Genomic DNA, 24,499 nt, shown 5'->3' on the forward strand with positions numbered 1-24,499 from the left:
TCTTGGGTGTGAGTATTTGAACTTTGTACGTGAGTAAGTGATCGTGATGTAATCAAGTATGTGATTATGAACAGTTAGTGTTCATAAAATTGGAAGGGAAAATGACTGGCAAAATTCAACCCCTTGCCCTGGGGTAGAATCACCCCACAGTACTGGTTAGTGTGCAAGCACGCACAGGCACAGATGAGTCACCTTCGCGCAGGTCATATCACCCAGAACATCACTGCAGATGTACCTACAAGGCAGAAATAAATTGTGCCCAGCCAGGTATCTTAAGCAAGCAAGCCAAGCCTTGCACTGCAGGGGAAGATGACCCACCCCCTACCATGGCTTGTTTGAACAGCAGGCTGCTCACTGGGTCCATGCAACCTTGTATTCAGCCCCACATCCCCTGATATCTGTGTTATTTTATACTAGAGACTGTAGGAAGAGCAGAAACAAGGGTCTTGTGGCACCTTCAAGACCGACCCATTTATTTTAGTACAAGTGTTTGTGGACAACATATGTGTGTGTAGAAGGTTTCAGGCTCAGTTTCCAGCAACTCCATTTTCTAGGACTTTTAGTAGCCAAGCACAGAAAGGTATCCTGGTATTCTGTCATTTAGGGCAACGGTTTTCAACCTTTTTTGTGTCGCTACCCTAATAAATAAGAAATGGGGCTGGGGACCCACTGTTGATGCTGCCTGCTCCTGGGACCTGATGCACCCCCCCCCTGCCTTGTCGCAGCCCACTCCGCACTCCCACAGGCCACAGTGGGGAAGGCTCTTTTTGAACTCTGCACAACCATTTTTGCTTGCCAAGATAAACCTCTTGACTTTTCAATTGGTGCTGGACAGGCTACTACAGAGTGACACAGGATGGCATGCAGCAGAGTAAGCAGGAGTGTCTGTCTGTCTGTCTGTACCCTCCCCACTAGGGCTCTGCCCACCTGCAACAAGGACAGGACTGGCCCAGCAGCTGAAGGAGCTCAAGGGTGGCACGGCAGTGGCACCAGAGGAAGTAGCCCAAGTGCTGCTTGGAAGCCAGCTGCTATTTTGATTGCCCCTAACTTACCATGACCCCATCGGGGTCCCGACCCCAAGATGGAAGAACACCTCTTTTGGTTAAGGAGGGACATTCTTCCCTTGCCCAGATAACCAAGAAATGGACCTCCGAAGACTGCTCCTAGTTTTCCTTTTGTTAGCACATGTTTACTTGCCACGTTCTGTACTCTCCATTAAGTGGAACCCCATCCAAAGTGTGTCCAGCCAGAACCAAACCATTGGGCATTCTAGGTCCTTAACTGCAGCTTGCTGGACTAAAGGCCAGCTTGTAAAAATTTCCAGCTGAGTCAGCTTCGTTCCATTTCACGGCAAGTCGGCTCCTCTGCAGCCCCACCGAGTTTTGCCTTTAAAGGCTTCCAGTGCCTGGAAGGAGTTTTTGCGCTGCCCTGAGGGAAAGAAGCTGTCGGTGTTTATCTTAAGCACAGCAGTGAAGTTCCAGCCAAGGATTGTCCAGAAGAGTCTCTGACTGACCATTTAAAGGACATAAACAGAGATCAGGGATGCTCTGAATTGGCTTTAGAGATGATGTGGCTCTGGGTTTATCCATGTTGGCAATCTTCAGTCTCTAAAGACTCTGGTATCGCGCTCTGAAAGGTGGTTCTGGAACAGCGTCTAGTGTGGCTGGGTTTATACAGGTGATGATCAGAAGATGCTTCTGTCAAGCATCCCTTCGGTGTCTACGAGCAGGGGGGCTCTGGATGCTGAGAGCACATCACTGACGCAAGGACCAGGCATGACAATACAGCTAATAGTTTCAGGGCCATGAAGTCACATGGGACCACGGCAATCTAATCTACTGTCAGGTGGCTTCAGCTTCAGCATTGGAATTCCCTGACATATTTGGAGGCAAGCTTGCAGCTAGTCTGTCTTTGTGACACCAGAGAGGTCAAGTAGGACCAGGAAACAGGAGCTGTGAAGCAGCCCCCCCCCTCCCACATGCTTTTCAGTGATTCCCTGCTTCGGAGATACTCCAGGAAGTGAAGCACTTGCTGTGAGAAGCAAGTATTGGGAAGAAGTCCTGGGGTATAGAGCTGGCAGGTGTGCAGGTTAAACTAGGCCTGGAGAGACTCAGGTTGCCTTCACCTTTTGTTGTTGGCAACCTTCAGTCTCGAAAGACTATGGTATCGCGCTCTGAAAGGTGGTTCTGGAACTGGAACAGCGTCTAGTATGGCTGAAAAGGCCAATTCGGGAGTGACAATCCCTTCCACACCGGGAGCAAGTGCAGTCTGTCCCTGGTCTGTCTCCTGGCTGTGGGCCTTCCTTCTTTGCCTCTTAGCCTCAGACTGTTGGCCAAGTGTCTCTTCAAACTGGGAAAGGCCATGATGCACAGCCTGCCTCCAAGCGGGCTGCTCAGAGGCCAGGGTTTCCCACCTGTTGAGGTCCACTCCTAAGGCCTTCAGATCCCTCTTGCAGATGTCCTTGTATTGCAGCTGTGGTCTACCTGTAGGGTGCTTTCCTTGCACGAGTTCTCCATAGAGGAGATCCTTTGGGATCCGGCCATCATCCATTCTCACAACATGACTGAGCCAATGCAGGCGTCTTAGGGATTCCAGCATGTTCCAGGACTGTGTTGTTTGGAACTTTGTCCTGCCAGGTGATGCCGAGAATGCATCGGAGGCAGCGCATGTGGAAAGTGTTCAGTTTCCTCTCCTGTTGTGAGCGGAGAGTCCATGACTCGCTGCAGTACAGAAGTGTGCTCAGGACGCAAGCTCTGTAGACCTGGATCTTGGTATGTTCTGTCAGCTTCTTGTTGGACCGGACTCTCTTTGTGAGTCTGGAAAACGTGGTAGCTGCTTTACCGACACGTTTGTTTAGCTCGGTATCGAGAGAAAGAGTGTCGGAGATCGTTGAGCCAAGGTACACAAAGTCATGGACAACCAATGCCTTCACCATTCAGCCATGAAGCTTCCTGGGTGACTTTGGACCAGCTTCCCCCCTTCTCTCCTCCCAGGGTTGTGGCTTTCTGCAGTTCAGCTCAACCTGCCCCTCCTTGCTTTCCTGAATGATGAGCTCCTTCTCAGTATGTTGGACTCCTCTCCTGTTGGGCTTTGGAGTCAGAATCTGGAGCGTCCCTCCTGCCTCTTGACCCAGGTTGCCTGTGGATGGAGCTTTCGGTCATGGCCCCTGCTTGGTCTCCAGTGCATTCCATGTAATTCTCTGTTCGTCCTCCTCAGGCTCCCTTTTTCTCCTTCTCCAAGATGGGGCATCATCTGGGTTCACCCTAGTCCTGCTCCCAGAGCAGGCAGTGCAATCTGCCTGGTTATACGTGTGCTATTTATTTTTTTTTTCTGTTTATGGAAAGTGAGTTTCCAGGGCAAAAAGAAGAGCGGCCAAGCCTGAGCAGGAGGCATTCTTAAGGGACGTAAAAGTGGATTACAGCAACGCTCAGTTGTGTTTCAGGGCAGACATTTTGGAGGGCAGCTGGCACCAGCTGAACCATGTCATCTCACGCTCCGTCCCCTGCTCTGTTTCAAGCAGCCTAAATCCACACCCACGGCTCTGGGATTCTTGTTCCTTTCCCGGCTGATTGGACATGTGCTGCTTCTCTTCCCTGCTCTGGGGTTTAATTGAACTACCACCACAAGCTGACTTGAACAAGGAAACCATGTGTCGCTGTCAGCGAAATCAGCCCATGCAATAGGAGTGTGGCGAAACACCCCAGCCAAATACTGCCGGGCCCCGAATTAAAATTCACAGATCCAGTTCCTGGTGGCAGTGAGTTGCATAAATCTGTGTCGTGTGAAGAGGTGTCTTCTTTGCTCTGATCGGAATCTCCTGCCCGCCCCTTTCACCAGATGGACCCCCAAGGTCTAAAGGGGGAGGCAGGCCTGGTCCAGCCAGGAATTGCCTCAGGCAACTGATCAGACAGAAAAATAATAATAATAATAATACAGGTATTTCTACACCGCCTTTCTTGGTCCTCAGATTTCTCCTTAGACTTTATTCAAGGCGGTTTACTTAGGCAGGCAATTTAAATCCCCGTAGGGATTTTTACAATTTGAAAGAAGGTTTCTATCTTTCAAGAAACCACAACATTCAGGTGTTTCTTTCTTGATCTGGTTGCACATTCTGGCCTCCATCCTCCCACGCTCAGAGCAGATGGAATAGCTCGGCTTCAGCTTGTCAGCTGCTTCAAGGTCGCACGGTGCCGGTGGCCTCGAACTGGCGACCTTCGGATGTTATCTTCAGGCAAATGGAGGCTCAACCCTCTAGACCAGACCTCCTGTCCAGAGGAACTCACTTCCACCTGACCACTCATTCCAATGCTGCTGCTCCCGCTCTCTGAACTGGAAAAGATGCTCTGATGCTCTCGCAACCTGGTCTCTCTCCATTCGGCTCATTGCGAATCCGAGTCTTGCGTTGCGCAAGAACTATAACAGAACAGAAGTCAATCCTAGAAATGGCATCCTTTTGAGAGAAAGGATGTGGGGTGGTGGGCCACTGCTGCTGTTCTCTGTCAGTGGAAAAGCAAAGTAATTGTTTAAATGCAAGCCCCCCGAACCACAAAGTAAATCCAACACTTGCTGGAAGTGACGACAAACCCAGATATCCTGGAGAGGAAAAACGCATTGTTTGCACGATGGGATGTGCCGCAGCCGTCAACGAGGGCATCCGGCTTCTTGGATCCCCTTTCAGGGGAAGCTCGACTGCTGAAGAGGCAAATGCCTGGAAAATGATGAGCACATCCATGCCGGTCCTCGCGCACAGCAGCCATTTACTCCCAAGTAAATCTGAGGGAGTTAACGGCTTCACTTCTGTATGCCTAAATAGTGGGGAGTTAGAACAATCGTTGCTGTGTTTTATTTTCAGTGGGGGAAGAAAGCAAATGATTTATTTTATCAGTAGGCTGAGCCACAAGGTAGAAACCTGTCTGTGGGTTGGCAGGGGTGGGGGTGGGATTTGAACTGGTGTCTTCCTCTGTCCTCTACACCTTGAGCCAGTAGTGCTGAGAAACAGATCTTTAACAGGAAGGGACATCTACCACCCCTGGGTGCTCTGCTTGACAGAGCTGGCCTTAGGCATACACCTCTGTTTTGCTCTTGCTGCCAGGAATGGCTCAGAAGGGGAGGGGGCCCCTTGCACGGCGCATTCAGGCACCTGCAAAACCTAGTGCTTGGCACCCCCTCTAGCTAAGCTACTGGCTAAGGAGTCGTTGCTCCTTGTGCTTCCAAGCATAGCTTTGCTGCAACACGGAGTAGGCATTCTCTTCCAGCTAAAGCTGTGCTATGCTCAGGATCACACCTGGCCCTTTAGAACATAAGAACATAAGAACAGCCCCACTGGATCAGGCCATAGGTCCATCTAGTCCAGCTTCCTGTATCTCACAGCGGCCCACCAAATGCCTCAGGGAGCACACCAGATAACAAGAGACCTCATCCTGGTGCCCTCCCTTGCATCTGGCCTTCTGACATAGCCCATTTCTAAAATCAGGAGGTTGCGCATACACATCATGGCTTGTACCCCGTAATGGATTTTTCCTCCAGAAACTTGTCCAATCCCCTTTTAAAGGCATCCAGGCCAGTCGCCATCACCACATCCTGTGGCAAAGAGTTCCACAGTCCAACCACACACTTAGTAAAGAAATATTTTCTCTTGTCCGTTCTAACTCTCCCAACACTCAATTTTAGTGGATGTCCCCTGGTTCTGGTGTTATGTGAGAGTGTAAAGAGCATCTCCCTATCCACTCTGTCCATCCCCTGCATAATTTTGTATGTCTCAATCATGTCCCCCCTCAGGCATCTCTTTTCTAGGCTGAAGAGGCCCAAACGCTGTAGCCTTTCCTCGTAAGGAAAGTGCCCCAGCCCCATAATCATCTTAGTCGCTCTCTTTTGCACCTTTTCCATTTCCACTATGTCTTTTTTGAGATGCGGCGACCAGAACTGGACACAATACTCCAAGTGTGGCCTTACCATAGATTTGTACAACGGGCCTTTGCTTCCTTGGAATTGCAGCAAATATTGCTGTTATTTACTTGAAAAAAGCATATCCCGCCTTACCCACGCCAAATCAAATGCCCGCCCGAACCAGATCCGGTACTGAATCCCAGGCTTTAGTTAAAGGAGAGTTCTTATTGAGTGGAAATGAGATTGATAACAAAGGCAGCAATCTTCTCCACACTTTCCTAGGAGTAAGCCCTGTTGAACCCAGGGAGACTTACTTCTAAGTAAACACGCATTGGGTTGCACTGTAAACCTCGATCCTTCTCTTGTTCTCCGAATTTGCACCGAGTGCCCGCAGAATGGCCCCATGAAGTCTCTGCATTGATGAGCAAAACAATTTATCAGCAGCCTCCCCAAGTCAGCGCCATAAAAAAAACTTGGGATGCTCTATGTTCCAGAGGCCGACAAGGGCTTTATTTTATTTTATTTTTTTCGCATGAGGATTGAAAGTTTATATCCTGTTATGAAGGTTGCCATGGCAAACGCAGACAACAATCTTGGAGCAAAGATACGCCCTCTGCTCAGCTTGACTGGCAAGGGAGGGATTTGATTTTTTCCCCCCAAGCTTGTTCTGGAATGGAAAAACAGCCCTGAAAAACACAAACCAGCACAGGGAATTGCTGTGCTTGTGCTTCAGCGGATAGGAAATACTGTCTTGGGAGCTGTGTGGACTCCAAAGAACGAGAGCAAGCAAAATTGGATGCCTTTGTAGTAATATTGACTGCAAGGGACGTCCGGCTGGGCGCACTGCTGTCCGGATTTAGCCGCCCCCCCACCCCCCAGCCAGCACAATTGTAGCTGCCTGTCATGTTTTATGTAAGGGATGGTGACACTGACCATCTCACTCATAAGGAAAACAGATTTTAAAAAATGTTTTCAAATGTGTAAGGAATCACAGAAATTCACAGGAGAGAAAACGTGTGTGTGTGTGTGTGTGTGTGTGTGTGTGTGTGTGTGTGTGTGAGAGAGAGAGAGAGAGAGAGAGAGAGAGAGAGAGAGAGAGAGAGAGACCAGACCCCCCCCCCCAAAAAAGCTGCCCTTATTTTTTCTACCATCAGTGAACCTTCTCCACTCATCCACCACCAAGGAACCCTCTGGATGCTGCAGAGACTTCTGGGGGAGGGTACGTGTTTTGTGCAAGAGGGCCATGTTCCAGAACTTCCCTAACACTCTCCTATTGGTTGTGCGTTGCACACTGAGAGCAGCAGTGGTGGTCAAGTTGTCAATCTGCCATGCCTGATGTTGTCCTTGAAGAACACAATGAGCCTCTAAGCAAGTCCAGGGTTCCCTGGAACACAGTCTTAGGAGGGGCCCCAGTGCCAAGCTGATGGTTTCTGCTTCATGAATTGATCATCTCTACTTCAAGGCCCTTGTGCAGCAGGGCTGAGAGAGACCCCTCTCTTCCTGAGAAGTGGTAGAACCATTCCTAGTCCACATGGATGAGACCGGGCTGGGCAGATCAATTATTTGACAATGTCGCAACAAAGACCTGGGGCTAGTGGGAAGGCTTGCATCCCAGTGCCATATTGGCATCTCCAGGATAAACTAGGAATTGTAGCACATACAGGCCATCCAGGCTGCTGGCAAGCACAAACCAGGGAGCCAAGACTCACAAAACATTTGCAGGTTCTTTTATTTTCTTCCAGTGGGGGACAGGAAAAAGCACAAGAATATTAGCAAGAAGGATTCAGCCTCAGTGCCCGCCATGGGTTCCTGGAGACTCCGCTTTCTTCAGGGTCCTGGGGGAATGGCTTGACCTACATATGAGATCTCTTGTTTTCCACATCCAATTTCTCTGATATTTCTCCAATTAAGTGTGGCATTGTTGAAAACAAAAGCAGCGACATCCACCCACTCGCCCCTGGGCACAGAGGAAACTTCACTCCCAGTGTTGTTTCCTGTCCTCTCAAAGGCTTGAGAAAATCTGGGGGGCGGGGGGGGCTAGGCAGCCTGGGCAATCGGAATCCTACTCCAAATTTAGTTTTCCCTGGGCACAAAAGCAACTCACAGAAAGTCATCTCAGTGCTCTTTGCAACCACCAACTTCCTTCGTCGGGGTGGTAGTTGGCGACGAAAAGAGGTTTATGCACTGATAAAGCATTTCTTTCTCTCTCTCACTCTGTGCGAACGCTGTTGGGGTGCTGGTGATGCCACCCCATGAAATTGGCATAGGCTGACTGGCGAAAGGAAGCACTTCTTTGCACAAGGCGTAACTAGCATGGAACTGAGTCACTCAAGATGCACTGATGGGCACAAGCTTAAACGGCATGTGGGTGATTAGAGCAATTCAGGCAGGAAGACAGATCCATCAATGGCTAGAGTAAGCCATGAGCAGTAAATAGAGCCACCATGTACAGAGAGAGTATATCTCTGAATACCAGGTAAAGGGGACAAGCCACGGGGTAGATCACTGCTTTTGTGTCCTGCTTGTGAGCCTGCCACAGCCATCTGGCTGGCCTCTGGGGGAAGAGGGGTGCAAGACCAGAGGGGCCTTTTGCAGAATCCTGGAAGGCCCATCTCGGATTCTGGTGCTTTTGAGAGTCCATTACAACTTCCTGCCCCCTTCTATCAGCTGGCAGTGATTGTGACTTCCAGCCTGTTGAGTCGTCCAAAGACAAACTGTATCTGCTGGTTTCAGGAGAGAGGGACAGGGGTCATTTTCCCACTTCCTCCCCTCCACGCTCGAGAGACTGAAGGCTCCTGTTCTAGGCCAGCTGCAGCCCCCATGTTAGGCGCTGCTTTGAAGGACTCCAGAGCAACCTGCTCCCTTGTCTTCCTAGCGGAGGGGTGCTGGAGGAAGGGGGTGGCTGTCTGCCCACTGGGCGAAGCCAAGAGACAAGAGCATTGCTGCCACGGAGGCTGGCCTGATAAGAGGCAGCTGGTGCTTTTTGTTCGATGCCTACAAGGCAGTCTTGGCAGGGTATTCAGGAAGGGAAGCCTCACACCTAACCAGCCATAAAAGGCAAGGAGTGGAGGAAGGCCTTTGGGAAGGGAAGCCGGGCAGCGACGTTGAGACGAGTTCCCTCTTTAGTCGAAATGTCAAGCACTCTGGGCTGCACACCAGTTCACTCTGGGATCTTATTAGGAGCAGAGCCTTGATCTGCAGGGAGAGTTTTTCAGCACCTTGTTTACAAACCCCCAGTATTTTAATGAGGGTTTTTGATAAGTGTGGTGTCTGCAAGGAATCTGACTCCTCGGACTGGTGCTGGGCACCGCTGTTTACCTCCTGCATGCTTTTGATACCGGAGTCTTCCACTGAACAATAACATCTTCTTGCAAGAGCCTCCAGCTCCCTCTCTTTGCCCTCAATGCCTTATCTCCCTCTGTACGCAGGGAGCCAGTCCAAGGTCCCGTCCTCAGGCTCTCAGCCGCACAGTGTCGAGGAAAGGAGGCTCTGGGTGAAAAGGAATCTGTGTCAAGGCAGCCTGCCTTTCCATACTTGTGCACTGGAGAGGCACCACGGTGTGGACGCTGATGTTCAGATTCTCTGCAAAGGCCACCGAAAGAAGGTTTTGACTCGGATGAGCAGCAATCGCAATTTTGACCATAAATGACTGCGAACGGAGGAGTGTGAATCGTCACTCTGGGGTCGACCAGAAAAGGAAAGCTTTGGAAATTGCCAAAAAGCTTCTTGCAACCTGTCCTGAGAAGGAGGAAGGTGCTGGTGGGGAATCCATTCGAATGTAAGACATCCTATCTGTACAGTGGACCACACAGATACGCCCGTGGGAATTCGCCTGTTGGATGTGGTCACTCTTGCTCAGGCGGGGAAAATCTGTGTACTGTACTCTCTTAAAACCTCTTTATAACCTGTCCTGGCGTAGAGATGGGTGCTGTGATTTTCCATGGGGCTGTCCCTCTTTGCTGACTGTCATTCTAATCATTCTAGTTTTATAAGCCAGTGATAAAAGTTTCTGTGGTCTCTCTTTTTGTACCTCCCCCTCCACTAATTTTAAAAGGGAGAGCTGATTCAGAAGGTCGATGGACTTACTTGGCATTTCGGGATCAGATTTTGTCTGGGTTTCGTCTGCGCAGGATTTGGCCTAAGCGATACGGCCACCCCACAGACGACTATGGAAGCCCCTGCATGGCATCACTCTGGGCTTTTGCTCGACAGCACAAGTATGACAAAAAGGAAGGACACTTCTCACACCAGAAGCACCACCAAGGTGGAATGCGATGACTATACTTTGTTGCCCGAAAAGCAGACGGAGCCTGAGACTGCAGACGGGAGCAGGTCTGTGGGCATGGATTGTGGAGTTCATGTTTCTACCAGAGATGTGCACTTGAGCATGTCAGGAGCATGCGAGAGGAGCGAAGGGGAGAAGGGAGCGGAGGTGTCTTGCTCGCAAGAGCGCGCCACCGTACAGGTGCAGGAAAAGGGTCCTGAGAGCCAAGTCTCTCTGCAGGTGTTTCGAAGGCAGCAGTCCGAAGAAGCCAAGGGCCGGAAGGTGAGTGCGCTTTTGTACCGGCTGGAGGAAACCGAACTCAGCATCACCACCAGAGAGGGGGAGATCCACCCATCTGACTTTCCAGAATCCGAGAGGAAAAGGGAAATGACAGAGCACGGCTGGCCACTGGCTCAAATAAATAACCTTAGCCAGCAGGAAAATTTTGAAAGGGAAGCTGCACGTGGGAGCCCAAGTATGATCAACACTTTCCAGGGGACATTGAGGAGACAGATAACGCGCTCGGACTCAGAAAGCAGTGCTGAAGGCCGGCAAGTCAACAGGTTGATGCTGAACTCCCCTGGCGAGGACAACGGAGCCGGTGCCCTGGGCTGGTTTGAGTCCGAGAAGCCAAGAAATGGTGAGATGGAGAGGTCTCCATCTCCACTGCAGAGAGAACAAGAAGGGAGAGGGCTGCTGCTTACACTTCCTGAGACTCACGGGGGAGGCTTTGGAGAGCTTGTCGATGGTACCTCTGGGTCTCCAAATGTTCCCCACAGTTGCCACGTTCTTCAGACTGGTGCAGGGGATATGATGGAGGCAGCTGGGGGGGATAAAGTGACAAAAGGCCTTGAGATAAAGATGTCTACCGCTCTGAGCCTTGCTTTGGTTGCTGGAGAGGCCGAGAAGTGCACAAGGGGGGATGACGGCCAGTCTCCACAGAGCGGGGAAGACCCTGGGGTCTGCGACGAGATGGGTTCAGATTCGGACAGCCAGGCAAGTTGCTTGCTGACCCCCGAAAGAGAGACGCAACCGGCAGAGGTGGCCAAGCCCACGACGGCCATGGTGGTGACACTGCAGAGCCCTTCTCGGGATCCCAAAGAGGGCGGCCCAAGCCAAGCCGCTGGAGAAGAGCCTCCCGGAGACACGGATTGTACGCTGCAGGCGAAAAGGAAGAAGGACGACGAGAAGGCGCTGAAAGTGGCAGACGTGAAGAAAACGTTTGAGAAGCAGAAGCCCGCTGCGGAGAAAAGGGCGCCACCTGCTAAGAAAGGTGAGGCTGGCACAAGAGTGCCTTGCTTGCTTGTGTTCATGGGAAATGTTTGTTCTAATCTTACCAGCTGCCTTAGTCCCAAAGAGCCTGAGAACACTGGGCAGGTCAGAAAACATGTACTAAGGTCAGCCAGTGTTCCAGGCTGCCAGCTTTCGAGCGACACAGAGCTCTTCCTCCTACTGGCATGTCCAGCAACCATTAGAGAGCATAAATGGCAAGGGTGCCCATGTGCGGTGCATTTTGTGCATGGAGATGATCACGAAACTGGCCGTTCAAGCAGTAAATAGAAAGTGAAATGTCTCCACCCATCGATTGGCATAACGTCTCTGTATTTTAACTTTTGCCAGGGCCTGCGTTTGTTTCTTAAATCTGAAGTACTCGCAGCCCAATCCTATGCATGTCTACTCAGAAGTAATTCTCATTAAAGTCAATGGGGCTTGCTCCTAGGAAAGTGTGGATAGGATTGGGCTGTCAGACAGCAAACACTGGCCATTTTCTTTTCTGAATGGCCTATAAACATCTCTAATACGTTTTTCAATTGCTTACATTCCCCATCGAACCAGCCCTCTTTACACCTTATATTACTTTAATTGCGCATTGTCATATTGCTTCCTATTTTATTACAAATATATTCTATTCGTTCTTCATAAGCTTTAAGTAATTCTCTATGATCCTCGCTGAAGTGGCAAAGCTGTTCAAAGCTTGTATGTCCTTTATGTAGTATCAGTTGCTGAAATTTAAATGCTGTAGTGGTACTCCAAGACATTTTGATTTGGATGGTCAGGTCATTCCTGGGTACAGGACTGACCAATCTCTCAGAAAACTCAGTCTTCAAAATTAATGGTCACTCTCAATTAGATTCCTTACTGAAAACTCCATAACATGCATAAAGAAAATGCATGTATATATTGTCTATACCTGTGTTTCTCAAACTGTGGGTCGGGACCCACAAGGTGGGTCACAAGCCAAATTTAGGTCCCCATTCATTTCAATATTTTATTTTTAATATATTACACTTGATGCTCCCATGGTATGTGACTGCATTTGGGGAAATGTTACAGACCTGTACTTTTAACAAGCTACTACGTTTATTCTTTTAACAATTATAGTCAATGGGACTTACTCCTGGGTAATTGTGGGTAGTATTGCAGCCTAGGATTGTTAAAAATTTTCCTGCTTGATGATGTCACTTCCGGTCGTGACATCACTTCCGGTGGGTCCTGACACAGTCTCATTCTAAAAAGTGCGTCCAGGTGCTAAATGTGTGAGAACCACTGGTCTATATTGTAATATATATGCTGTCTCTTTCTCATACTGTGATGTGACCAAGAGAATTTGGGGTGGGACTATACAGACAAGGGTAGTTCCTTTTCCATTGACTGAGTTCTGTGGAAGAAATTGAACAAGCAGTGCAAACGGGGCACTTTGTGTGTGTGTGTGTGTCTTACAAACTGCCCCATGGCCAAGTTTCCATTAATGCAATCTATCTCATTCCCCCTCCCCCCATAGCTACCTTATATCAAATCAGACCAAGGGACTATACTCATAAGCAGTGGATCTCCATCAGGAGTTTCTCCCAGCCCTCCTGGAAGATTCTGGGGATTAAATCTTGGATCTTCTGCATGCCAAGCAGGGGCTCTACCACTTTTCCACAGTCACTCCCCAAGGAATCCCTGCAGCCCACAGGCGCTTTTAATGTCCTACCCCGATGACAGGCATGTCATTACCACATTATCCAAATCATTGTGAGGCAGTCACAAATTATTTCCTCGCCCGCCCCCCTTTAAAAAGCAAACCAGACCCGAATTCTGATAATGCTCCAACTACATGTCTTCATTTTATAATTCTATAGCTCCCCTTCCTGGTCAAGAGCTGAATGCAACAGGAGGTTCTATTGACAGCAGGGCCAAACCAAGTGTGTTTCCTTCTATCCGTTCCCTAAAAGCAAAGTCTTGCTCGAGGCTGGTGAATAAAATATTTTCTAAAGCAACACTGAATGTCACTCTAGCACAGGGGTGTCCAAAGTTTTTGGCAGGAGGGCCACATCATCTCTCTGACACTGTGTTGGGGGCCAGGGGAAAAAAAGAATTAATTTCCATTTAAAATTTGAATAAATTTACATAAATGAATATATTAAAGATGATCTTATATGAATGAATGAAGGACTTGCAATAGATCAAGGCCTATAAAAGGCCTTGTACAAAGCAAGTCTGGCCTTTCTTTCACTGCCACTGCTGCGTCACAGATGTAAAACAGCAAGAAGTGGAGGGAGCCCTCATCCCACAGCTCATGCAAGACGTCAAACAGTTGCTCTCACGCTGAGAGCAGTTGCATCAGGCCAGTGTGGGCTCCAACAAATCTCCGGAGGGCCAGAGGCTCGTTGGAGACTGGGGGCTCCCTGAGGGCCGCATTAAGAGGTCTTGAGGGCCGCAAGTGGCCCCAGGGCTGGGGTTTGGGCACCCCAGTCTAGCATCTAAAACCACCACCAGATTTAAGCAATGGCATTTTCACTTTCTTGCACCTTTAACATTTTATTTTTTTTTTAAATAATGACACTTTAATAGCCTGCCCTTTAAGGCACAGGTGTTTCCAGGGCGGCCCAGAACATTCAAAGGGATTCAAGGAAGGGGTTTGCAATCAACGCACAATGAAATGACTACAACTATTTTTTTGCTTAAGTAGCTGCATACATAGGACAAGCCCTAACCTGGAATTGCTATAGGGGTCAGAAACAATGCAAGGTCGGCGCGTATGGAGAACTTTGGAATGCCGTTTCCGTTGCTGACAGCTAAAGGGGCCCTGGGACAGGACGCGAAACTGCTGATTTCACTAAAACACTGAAAAGTCGGTTCTCCTCCCCATGTATATAGGCATCAAAGGTGATGGGCCAGAGATACACTCCATTATCTGGTGGTGCGGCAGTCGTCACCCCATCTCTTGCCTCCTGAATTTGAAAAGGAAGACGTACGGAAGCCAGTCCTACTCCTCCACACTTCCTTTTTGAATCCATGGAGGAGTAGTGGCAAAAGCAGGCACTACTCTGTCAACCTGTGGCCTCAGGCAACTGCCTCATTTGGCCTCATGGACAGCCTGGTCCTGGCTGCCAGGCAGCCAACCCGTTACAGAGCAACCCCAACAGCCTTTTGACACATTTGGAGCATTTACAAGTAGCCAAAAAGCAAAGGCGTCTCACCTGCACGGGTGCGAGGCAGTCTGGGTGGATGGAATCTCACTTCCTGCCCCCCGGGCCCCTTGAAGTGTTAAGAAGAAAGACACTTTTCTCCAACCCTCCAAGCCAGGGGTGTCAAACACGAGGCCCACGGGCTGAATGCGGCCCCGTAGCCAGGATTCTAGAGGTGGGGGGGGGCAACTATTTTTTCAAGGGGGGCAATGATGTCAGGTATCTATACTGGTGGGCAAAATGAAAGGATGAGTCTGGAGAAACATCAAAGACCCGAAACTCCCCCAAATTTCAGGAAGAGAAAATAATGTGGGGTTTTTTTTGACAGATGCATTCATTATCTGTAAAGCCAGGTGACAATAATTGGCATAGAATAAATGCATCTCTGCATGCATGGAAAATGTCTTGCCTACATAGAAATAACATGCAACATATCCTTTCATTTACACACAAGTGCAATACACAGGCCTGCAACCCTGTAAAAGTAAAACATATCACTGTGATGCAGGTAGTATTTAGTTGTATTGAAATACATATAGCGCCTATCTAACCTATCTAACACCTATCTAGCACCTATCTAACATCTATGTAATACCAATTTAGCGCCTATGCAACACCTATCTAGCACCTATCTAAGACCTATATAGCACCTACCTAACACCTACATAATGCCTATTTAACACCTATATAGCACCTATTTAGCGCCTTCCTAGCACCTATCTGACACCTATACAGCGCCTATATAATGCCTACCTATCTAGCGTCTATTTAACACCTATATAGCACCTATGTAGCACCTATCTAACACCTATATAGGGACTATCTAACACCTATACAGTGTCTATTTAACACCTATATAGTGCCTATCTACCACCTATCTAACACCTATATAACAACAACAACAACAACAACAGTATTTATATACCACCTTTCAACAAAAGTTCACAAAGCGGTTTGCAGAGAAAAGCAAATATCTAATGGCTCCCTGTCCCAAAAGAGCTCACAATCTAAAAAAATGCAACACCAGCAGACAGCCACTAGAAAAGACACTGCTGGGGTGAGGTGGGCCAGTTACTCTCCCCCTGCTAAATAAAAGAGGAGCACCCACTTGAAAAGTACCTCTTAACCAGTTAGCAGGGGCCTAACTAACACCTATACAGCGACTATTTAACATCTATCTAACACCTATATAGCGCCTATATAACACCTATCTAACACTTATATAGTGCCTAACACCTATTTAATGCCTATCTAGCACCTAACACCTATACAGCGTCTATTTAGCACCTATATAGCGCCTATCTAGCACCTATATAGCGACTATCTAGCACCTATCTAACACCTATACAGTATCTATTTAACACCTATATAGTGCCTATCTAGCACCTATCTAACACCTATATAAGGCCTAACTAACAGCTATACAGCATCTATTTAACACCTATGTAGCGCCTATCTAGTGCCTATCTAACACCTATATAGTGCCTAACACCTATATAACACCTATTTAATGCCTATCTAGCACCTATCTCACCTAACACCTACATAACACCTATTTAACACCTATCTAGCACCTAACACCTATACAGCGTCTATTTAACATCTATATAGCGCCTATCTAGCACCTATCTAATACCTATATAGCGCCTATTTATCTAGCAACTATATAACATTTGTCGATGACACATTGCTGATGCATTGATGCAGATTAAAATAAAATTTATTTACTTTACGTAACAGCAGGAGGAAAGATATGCAAGTCAAATACAGTAATTTTAAAAGTATATCTGAAAGGCAAGAACCCTCCCCCAGGACTTCTCTCCCTGCCCCCCACAGTAGTACCATGATAGTAATTAGCATGTTCCACAGCAGAACAGCATGTTCACTTCCTGCCTAATGATGTCACTTTCAGTCTAATGATGTCACTTTCTGTTTAACTATGTCACTTTCAGCCTACTGACGTCACTTTCAGCCTAATGATGTCAGGCAGGTGCCAGGCAAGGCACCCCAGCGCGCGTGCGCACGCGCGCACCCCAATAGCTCCTCCAATTGAACGCCTCTCGCGCTCCAGCGTGTGCGCATGCGCAGGAGAGGCGCCTCGCCTCCTCATGGTCTCCCTTTCCCCGCGACCGCCTCGCGCGCCCTGAAGGGAGTGTGGGCGTGGTTTCGAGGAGTGGGCGAGCCTTCGGTCCCACGCCGAGCCGCGATTGGCTTGATTTCCCCCTGCTCGAGGAGGGCGGGTGAGGCGCCGCCGGGGCGGGGACGGAGGAGGGCGTGGGCGGGGCGTGCCCCAAGCCACGCCCCCACCCCTAGCGGCCGGTCTGCGCGCGTGTCAGCCAGTCAGTGCGAGTCGGGCGGCCGGAGGAGGCGGTGGTTTGCGCTGCTGGAGCTGGACGGAGCGCGGGCGGCGGCTGGCTGGGAGGCGGCGCCGAGGGAGGGCGAAGCGAGGTGAGAGCAGCGTCCCTGGGTGCCGGGCTGGGGCTGGGTCTACGGGGGAGCCTGTGTGGGGGCTACAAGGGGTCAGCAGGGGGGCTGGGGGAGGCTTCATGGGAGCATGTGGGGGTCTGCAGGGGGTCACCAGAGGAGCAGGTTGGGGGTCTGGAAGGTGTCACTAGGGTTGCAGGTGGGGAGGCTGGAGGGGTCTCCAGGGGAGCATACAAGGGGTCACCAGGAGTGCAGACGGGGTGTCTGCAAGGGGTCACCAGGGAAGCAGGTGGGGGGGCTGGAGGCAGCTCCAGGGGAGCATGTGGGGGGTCTGGAAGGAGTCACCGGGGGAGCATGTGGGGGCGGATCCAGGGAAGCATGTGGGGTGTCTGCAAGGGGTCACCAGGGAAGCAGGTGGGGGGGCTGGAAGGAGTGCAGGGGAGCGTGGGGGGGGGGTCTGGAAGGGTTCATCAGGTTATCACGCTGGGGAGACTGCAAGGGGCTCCAGGTAGAGGGTCTGGTGGTTTGCAGCAGGACTGCCAACATTATTATTATTTATTATGAGTAAAGATGATGATGATGATGATGATATTAGTGTTATTGTTGTCCTGATGACTATTTTGCATGGCAATTTTATGGTCCATCTGGTGGTTGTTGACTTTAATCCCCACCTTTGGGCTCTAAAGGATCCCCCAGGTGGTTTGCATAAAATCCTCTTCAGAACCATTTGTGGGTTTATAGCGTAGATGTGTGACTGTGTAGATATGTATTTATGAGTGTCGTGGATATCTGTTTGTTGGCGTGTGGGTACTGTATATATGTGCATGTACAGATATATATATATATATGAGAGAGATTTGTGTGTGTATATATGTGTGTATGGAGAGAAAGAAAGGGAATCCTATACACAAAATATTTCTTGAAATGGCAGATGAAAGGGTGAGCTTTTGGATGTCAGGTTTTAAATGTGGGTGGGGAGGTGGGGGAGAGAGAAGTGGGGTGTGGGTTTGTAATGCAGAAGGCTGTGTTAAAAGGTTGGTGTCATAATTTATAATTATCATTATAATGTAATGTTTGCTTCTGTCGTTGGGGGTCAAAAGAAGAACCCTCCCCCCAGTTTATGTAAAATACATTTATTAAAATGTGGCTGAATGCTGTTTAAGAGTTAAATGTGTGATAAACAAGTGGAGATGGGAGATGAGATGGTGCCGGGATCTTAGGAGATGAGGAATGAGGAAGGGAGTTGAGAGCCTGGCATACAAATGGGATGAGAGGTTGACGTTACATTGATTGGGATGTGGTGGCTGATTTCCTCCTTCCCGAGGAGTGGTGGCATGTAGAGCTTGGGGCACTGGTGGGGTGGGGTAAGGATGGAGTGACTGGGAAGGGGGGATGCTCCGTGAGGGGGAAGCGTAAGTGGTAAACCGAAGGGTTAGGTGGGTTGTGGGCAGCTTGTTACCTTCTTGGAGGGAGGCGTTGTCAGGGAATGGAGTCAGAATCCATCCAGCTTAAGGTACTGAAGGGGAAGCCTGTGCTGGGTGGGAGCACAGCGGAGCAGATTTAGAGTTGGAAAGGACCTGGGTGTGCTTCTGATTGGGTGCGGAGGAGAAGAGTGGGGTTAGTTGGTGGGGGCAGCCAGGTACAGGTTGTGGCAGGTTCTTGAACTGGACATAGGTGCCTCAGTGCAGCGTGGCTGACGGAGGAGGCCCTGTGGGGCTGTAGGAGTGGCCGGCCTGCCTCACACTGAGGACTGGCAGAGCTGGCAGATGTTACCTGTGTGGAAATGATTTGTCCAGCAGAACAGGCTTTCCAGCGGGGAAAGTGGTGTGTGGTTTTTATAGCTTCTTACTGAGCAAAGAGCTGGGCGCAGGAAACGATGGGGGTGTTAAGAGAAGAGAAGCGAAGGCGCTCTGAGCATTGCTTGGGGGTGCTTGTTGCCTGTGATGGGAAGCCCCCCTTAAAGGACGCTGCCACAGCAGCCCTGAGAAGGCTTGCAAGAGGTGACATTTTTGTCAGTCCTTTCTGAATTCTTAACTGGAGGATAAAGCGAGCCTTTTTCCCAAGGGGTGGGGACAACCTCATAATACAAATGCTTTCAGCCCGTGAGTAATGCAGTCTGCCGAGCATCTGGGCTGGGCAGCTGAGTCTGTGGCTCACAAAGAAGATGGGAGGCTGGGCATCTTTTGGAAGAGGAAGGATGGTGAGATGTAAGCTGCAATTGTTCCTCTGGAAACAATCCAGTCTCTCTTCCCCTGTGCCCTGCTTAGGCGCTTCATACAGTAACAGTTGGTTTTAGGGCAATGTAGCATGTCTCACGCTTAAGGAATCATGTCCGCGGTTCTCTGGGAGGTGGAATACAGTTCTTTTGTTCTTCTGAGCATTGCCTGTGTACAAAGGGGAGGTATTAGTCACTTCTGTACTCCCTGTATGTGTCAGTCCCCTGGCCAAACATGCCGTTTCTGGTGATGATGTGTAGTTTTGTCAGTGGTGGGGAAGGAAGATGGCGAAAGCTGAAATCCTAAATGCAGCTTACTAAATGCAGCTTGCTCTTACTAGAGAGTAAGAACCAGGCAGCCCAATAAGACTAGCTCTTGAGGAAGCATGTTAGAATAGCAGTGTGTGAACAGAATGATTCCCTGGAAATTTTTTTTTTTATTATGTTGGTATAGCAGATAATCTTTCTAGAATAATATAAATTCTGATTAGGCTTTAATGCTAAAGGGAGCTTAAACTGCACAGAAGCCTCTTTGGACGACTCTTGTGCCCGACCTATAGAATTTCTCCACATCATGGAGGGGCTGGCAGGAGCAAAAATGTCACCCCCTATTGAAAGAAGGTTGCAATCCTACGCAGAATAAGCACAGTTGAACTCAGCGGTGTTTACTTTTGAGTAAACATGCTTTGAATTGTTCTGCAAGTCTAAGTACATATGATTTGTACAGATTTGTACAACTTTGTCTCCTTCGCCTCTTCTGTTACCCTCACTGTCAAAATTTAGAGTGTAAGCTCCTCAGGGCAGGGACGTCTCCTAGCTTATGCTGCTCTCTAAAAAGACACGTACGTCAGTGGTGATAATGGCGTGAATGACGGTAACCTTCTCTTGCACATTTTAAAATCAATAGATAGGTTTCCAAGATCTTGACACTTCAATGACCTGTTAAGCAAATGAGTGTTCCCTTGCAGCCTGGTACAATGCAGGGAAGTAACTGCATTGTACCAGGCTTGTACAACATTGTAGTAACTCATGAGTAAAATGATAGAGAGATGGACTGGAAGCTGCCTAGAAGCAGAACAGACTAGTCTACTCCTGCGGTTGCACATAATTCATTGTTTTGTAAAGTGGCGCAAAGGCTGCAGTTGGGCAGTGCTTGTTCGCTTCGACTGCTTGCTGCATTCCTCTAATTGAACTGGAGATAAGAGGGGTAGCCGTGTGGTGGCTCAGTCAGTGGAGGGGCTTCTTGGCTTGTGACCCACATGGCACCCATATGCAATCCATTTAATGGAGGCCGGAGTGGTTGTGGTTCGTACCACAGGGTGACAGGATGCAGGCAGAAGAGAGCTGTTCAACACCAAACCTGATTGGGCCTCGGGGTGCACAAGAAGGCATGTACCACCTGTTCCTTTCTTTGCGTGTGAGGGTTATGGTGTGACTGGGAAAGAATAAATAGGTTGTCGGTGGAGTATAAATGTGGTTTTAGTAGTAGAGAATCAAAATGTGGTCAAGAAGGTGCAGCCCTCCCCCCAGTACACGCATCTGCTTGCCATATAGGCGTAGACCTTTAATGGTCTTCCATATACTTGCAGCAAGATAGCCATAATCACAGTAGAGTTTATTTTTACGTACTGCGCTGGGATTGTCTGTCTCCTCATCAGCTGCCTTTTCAGACATCATGGGTTTTTCAAGTTGAATCTTCATGCTTACTGCATCTGTCACTTCTGGGATGCGCTCCAAGCACAAGGCCGGGAGCGGATGTAGCTGTGATGAAATGGAAGGCCCCGAGAGCTAATGGTGTGCTTTAGCCATGCGGGCTGGAAGAAGAGAAGGGAATTGCAATGTTTATTATATGCGTGATGAAATTGATCATAATAATCACTTCACGATTTGAGCCTGATAGTTTTAGCTGAAAGAAAAAAAGATTTGGCAATGAAGGCTGCAATCCTATCCACACTTTCCTGGGAGTAAGCCCCATTGACTGTAATGGGCCTGACTTCTGAGTAGACATGCCTAGGATTGGGCTCTAAGGCAGTTGGGGAAAGGGGTCTCCAGATTTTCTGCAGCCTGGCCACATTACTCCATCTAGCTCTTTTGCTGGGCCGGAGTGAGTCAACAGTAGAAAAAAATACATACATTTTCACCAAGAGGGCTGCTTTTTGCAGTCACCTCTTTTTTGCAGGAGGAGGAAGAGGTGTGGTGCTAGTGAATGGATTCCCCACAATTCCATTGTGGGGGCACATTTAATTTATAATGACACTGGGGTCAGCTGTCTGGTCCAACGTGTTGGTGGGACGATGTGGCATGCATGCCAGAGGTGGGAGACCCCTGGTCTGGGGCTTTGTTTATATGTGCTTTAAATTGACTTAGGGAATTATACCCACCAGCACTATTCTAGAACAGGGGTGTCAAACTCATTTCATACAGCGAGCTGGGTAGCATTCGTGGCGCTCGCTGAGGGTCGAAGTGATGTCATCAAATAGGAAGTGATGTCATTAAGTAGGTCATGACCAGAAATAAGCACTTTGGAACTCATTAGCTGCAAATGATAGAAGAGAAAATGCACAAATTTTGATCATGTTTTCAAGATATGGGAGAGCCCAATTATCATGCGGGCTGCCTATTCCGCAGTGACACCCCAGCACAGCTGAGCAGCTGATAATGCTGCTGGGAGACCCCAAGGGCTGGATGAAGAGCTTCCAAGGGCTCCATCTGGCCCCCGGACCTTACATTTTTTCAGTGAAGATTGAACTGGCTGCGAGGTCTCCGTACAGTTCATGTTCCTTGCCTTATTAGAGCTGCTGCTTTCAGAATGAGCCACGCTAAGCCAAGAGACAGTTTGAGCAGGGTGTAGCTGATATGAAGTGAAAGATAGCTGGGTAGGATACAGAGGTGAAGAAGGGGGAGAGAAGGAATAAAAAGCTTATGTGCCGGTTGACTGATAAGCCATGTGGAAGGCTTGCGCCAAAAGACGAACTCCGGTGCTGTGGCTTTGGTTCAGAAAGAACTAACCTGGAGTTGGACGCAATTAATACCTTTGTCAAAACGAAGGGAGACACAAGAGAATTCCACTCCCAGCCACCTGTGGAGGAGAGCGAAATGTATCTGAATCTGTATTCGGAGCAATGTTAATTCTGCCCTTTGCAAGTGCCCATCTGTTGTTAATGAACTGCAAAGCTGTCCGCATCAGAACATGCCCTGGGTCTTGAAGAGAGTCGGTGTCGGGGCTCTGTAGGAAGCATTCCGGTGTGTGTGGGCGGAGGGTGCATCTGGCCCGAATGCAGCAGGAGCATCTTTCCCCTGGCCCTGGATTGAAAGAGCCTCCATGATTCAGTTTGACAGTGAGCTGGGACTGTCTTAATCTCCTGTAATGTAATTAGTTTTCCCTTTCACTCGCTGCCCTCACCCCCAAATAATTCCCTGTAAAAAGCAATGGCAATGAAATTAAAATAATGCTAACACAAGCCCTAAACTGATTAAAACGGAGGGTAATCGGGTGTCTAAAGGAGGAAATCATGAGCCTTTGCATGGTATCTTTGGCTGTTTGTCAGGAAGACTTGTGCTCTTCCTGTGCATTCAGCTTATTTTCTATTCAAGAACCTTATGGCATTCAGGCATCGTTCATAAGTACCAAGAAGACACCTAGTTGATTAAATTAAAACGAAAGCCCTCAATCCTGCCTTTCTTTTTGAGAGCCTTAAAGGCAACTTGCAAACAAGTCTTATGAAAATATCAACAATATCTGAAAAACAAACAAGGCCAATGTTAACACGAACATGCATTTTATGACTTAGGACCTCATATGCTCAAATGCAGAGACAGCATTAAATTTGAAAGCTATGGAGAACAGGACAGATTTTGCCTAGAATCAAAAAGCAGAGAAAGAAGGAACCAGACCAGTTTGCCCTCAGGAGGAAGGTCCAGAGCCAGGACTCATCTATAGCCGTCATCCTAATCTCAAAGATGTAGGTACCCAGAGACAGGCATCCAGTGATTTATGATTGATGGACAGACTTGGACATTTGAGAGAAGGTGGTCCTTCAGGTTATCTGGTCTCGGATCACTTGGAGTTTTAGACCTAGAGAAGAGACCTGATTCCCAAATTGCTAAGCAGGAATAATGGGGCAGCTTCTCATAGTTGCACTGAAGGCAGAGTTTTAGCATATACTGCATCCACAAGTGTGATAAGAAAGCAATAGATGATGCTGGTGGTTTGTAGGTAAAAGCAGCTCTGAGTTGGGGAAAAGCCCTGCTCGTGTCAGTTTCCCTCTACAACCACAGAGACCCCAAGGCTGCAACGCTTGCCTGGGGGTAAATCCCATTGACCTCATTGACATATATAGGATTGAACTGTTAATTCACAGGCCCTGAAGCAGGCGTGTCTTTGGAGAGGGGTAGTAACTTTGGTGAACAGCAGAACTTGAGTTTGCTTGCAGAAAGAGAGGGCTTGGCGTCCCCCTCTAAAATGTGCCTCTCTACATACAGACAGTAAGTCTTGAGTGCATGCTGGCCAGGCTGCCTCGCAGACTGCCTGTAAAAAACTTATAGTCTTTTATGGCATATAATGGATAATCTGCCGCCATTCAGTGTTTCATTGGCTCCTGTGGCCCACATTGTCGTACAATACTTTGGGGTAAACCGAGTTGAAAGGAAGGGCAAAAGCAGAAGGTTCTCTTTGCTTTTTGGGCTAGTCGAGGGGTAAAGTTTTATTAAGGGGCGTAGGGAAGGGAGTCGGGCCCTGTGGTGTTTGTTTCTGCGCAGTCCACCTCCTTTCTTTGGGCAGGAAGGTGTTCCTCATGCGACAGCCTGGAGCAGACTTCACGGACGCCGTGCTTTTCCTCTTGTTGCGGTTTTTAACCGTGAAGCGTGGCTCATTTGTGGTTTTTCCTGCAAGCAGTCAGGACTGTGTGTTGTGAATGGCACCGATGCTTATTTTTCAACAATGCATTGTGATCTCGACTCGAAGGTCAGCGAATCAAAATTCATTCTTGTGATATCGCCAGTCAAAGAAATGACGGGTTAAGGCTCTCACGTGGCCATGTTTCCAATCTGTCAGGAATGTCAATTAGCTTCTAGTAACAGAAGACACTGCTGGGGAATTGTGCCTGTTGTCATTTGATTTCTTCCTGGAAATTTGGGCTCCGTTCCTTTCTTTCCCATGGCTCTTCTGTCGAGATACCCCTTTAGTTTCCTGCATAGCATCAAGATAAGCATGATGGCTGAATTGAACTATGGACTGTGACTCAGTTCAGCCATCAC

The 24,499-nt window shown here is 48.7% G+C and overlaps 1 protein-coding gene across 2 annotated transcripts in view; it reads left to right on the forward strand.

Annotated features, from left to right (window-relative positions):
- The first annotated feature begins 9,041 nt into the window (after positions 1–9,041).
- Positions 9,042–24,499, forward strand: part of CORO1C (coronin 1C) — a 55,683-nt gene continuing 40,225 nt past the window's right edge. The window contains exon 1 of one of the 2 annotated variants that reach the window (XM_066609588.1): positions 9,042–11,423. In XM_066609588.1, coding sequence (XP_066465685.1) covers positions 10,055–11,423 — 1,369 coding nt within the window. In that variant the 5' untranslated portion in view covers positions 9,042–10,054. Of the gene's footprint in view, positions 11,424–16,967; positions 17,053–24,499 lie in introns of those variants that run through there. The other variant, XM_066609589.1, reaches the window with a different exon arrangement.

The sequence above is a fragment of the Tiliqua scincoides genome, chromosome 14 (assembly GCF_035046505.1).
Source record: "Tiliqua scincoides isolate rTilSci1 chromosome 14, rTilSci1.hap2, whole genome shotgun sequence".
In the NCBI taxonomy this organism is placed as follows: domain Eukaryota; kingdom Metazoa; phylum Chordata; class Lepidosauria; order Squamata; family Scincidae; genus Tiliqua; species Tiliqua scincoides.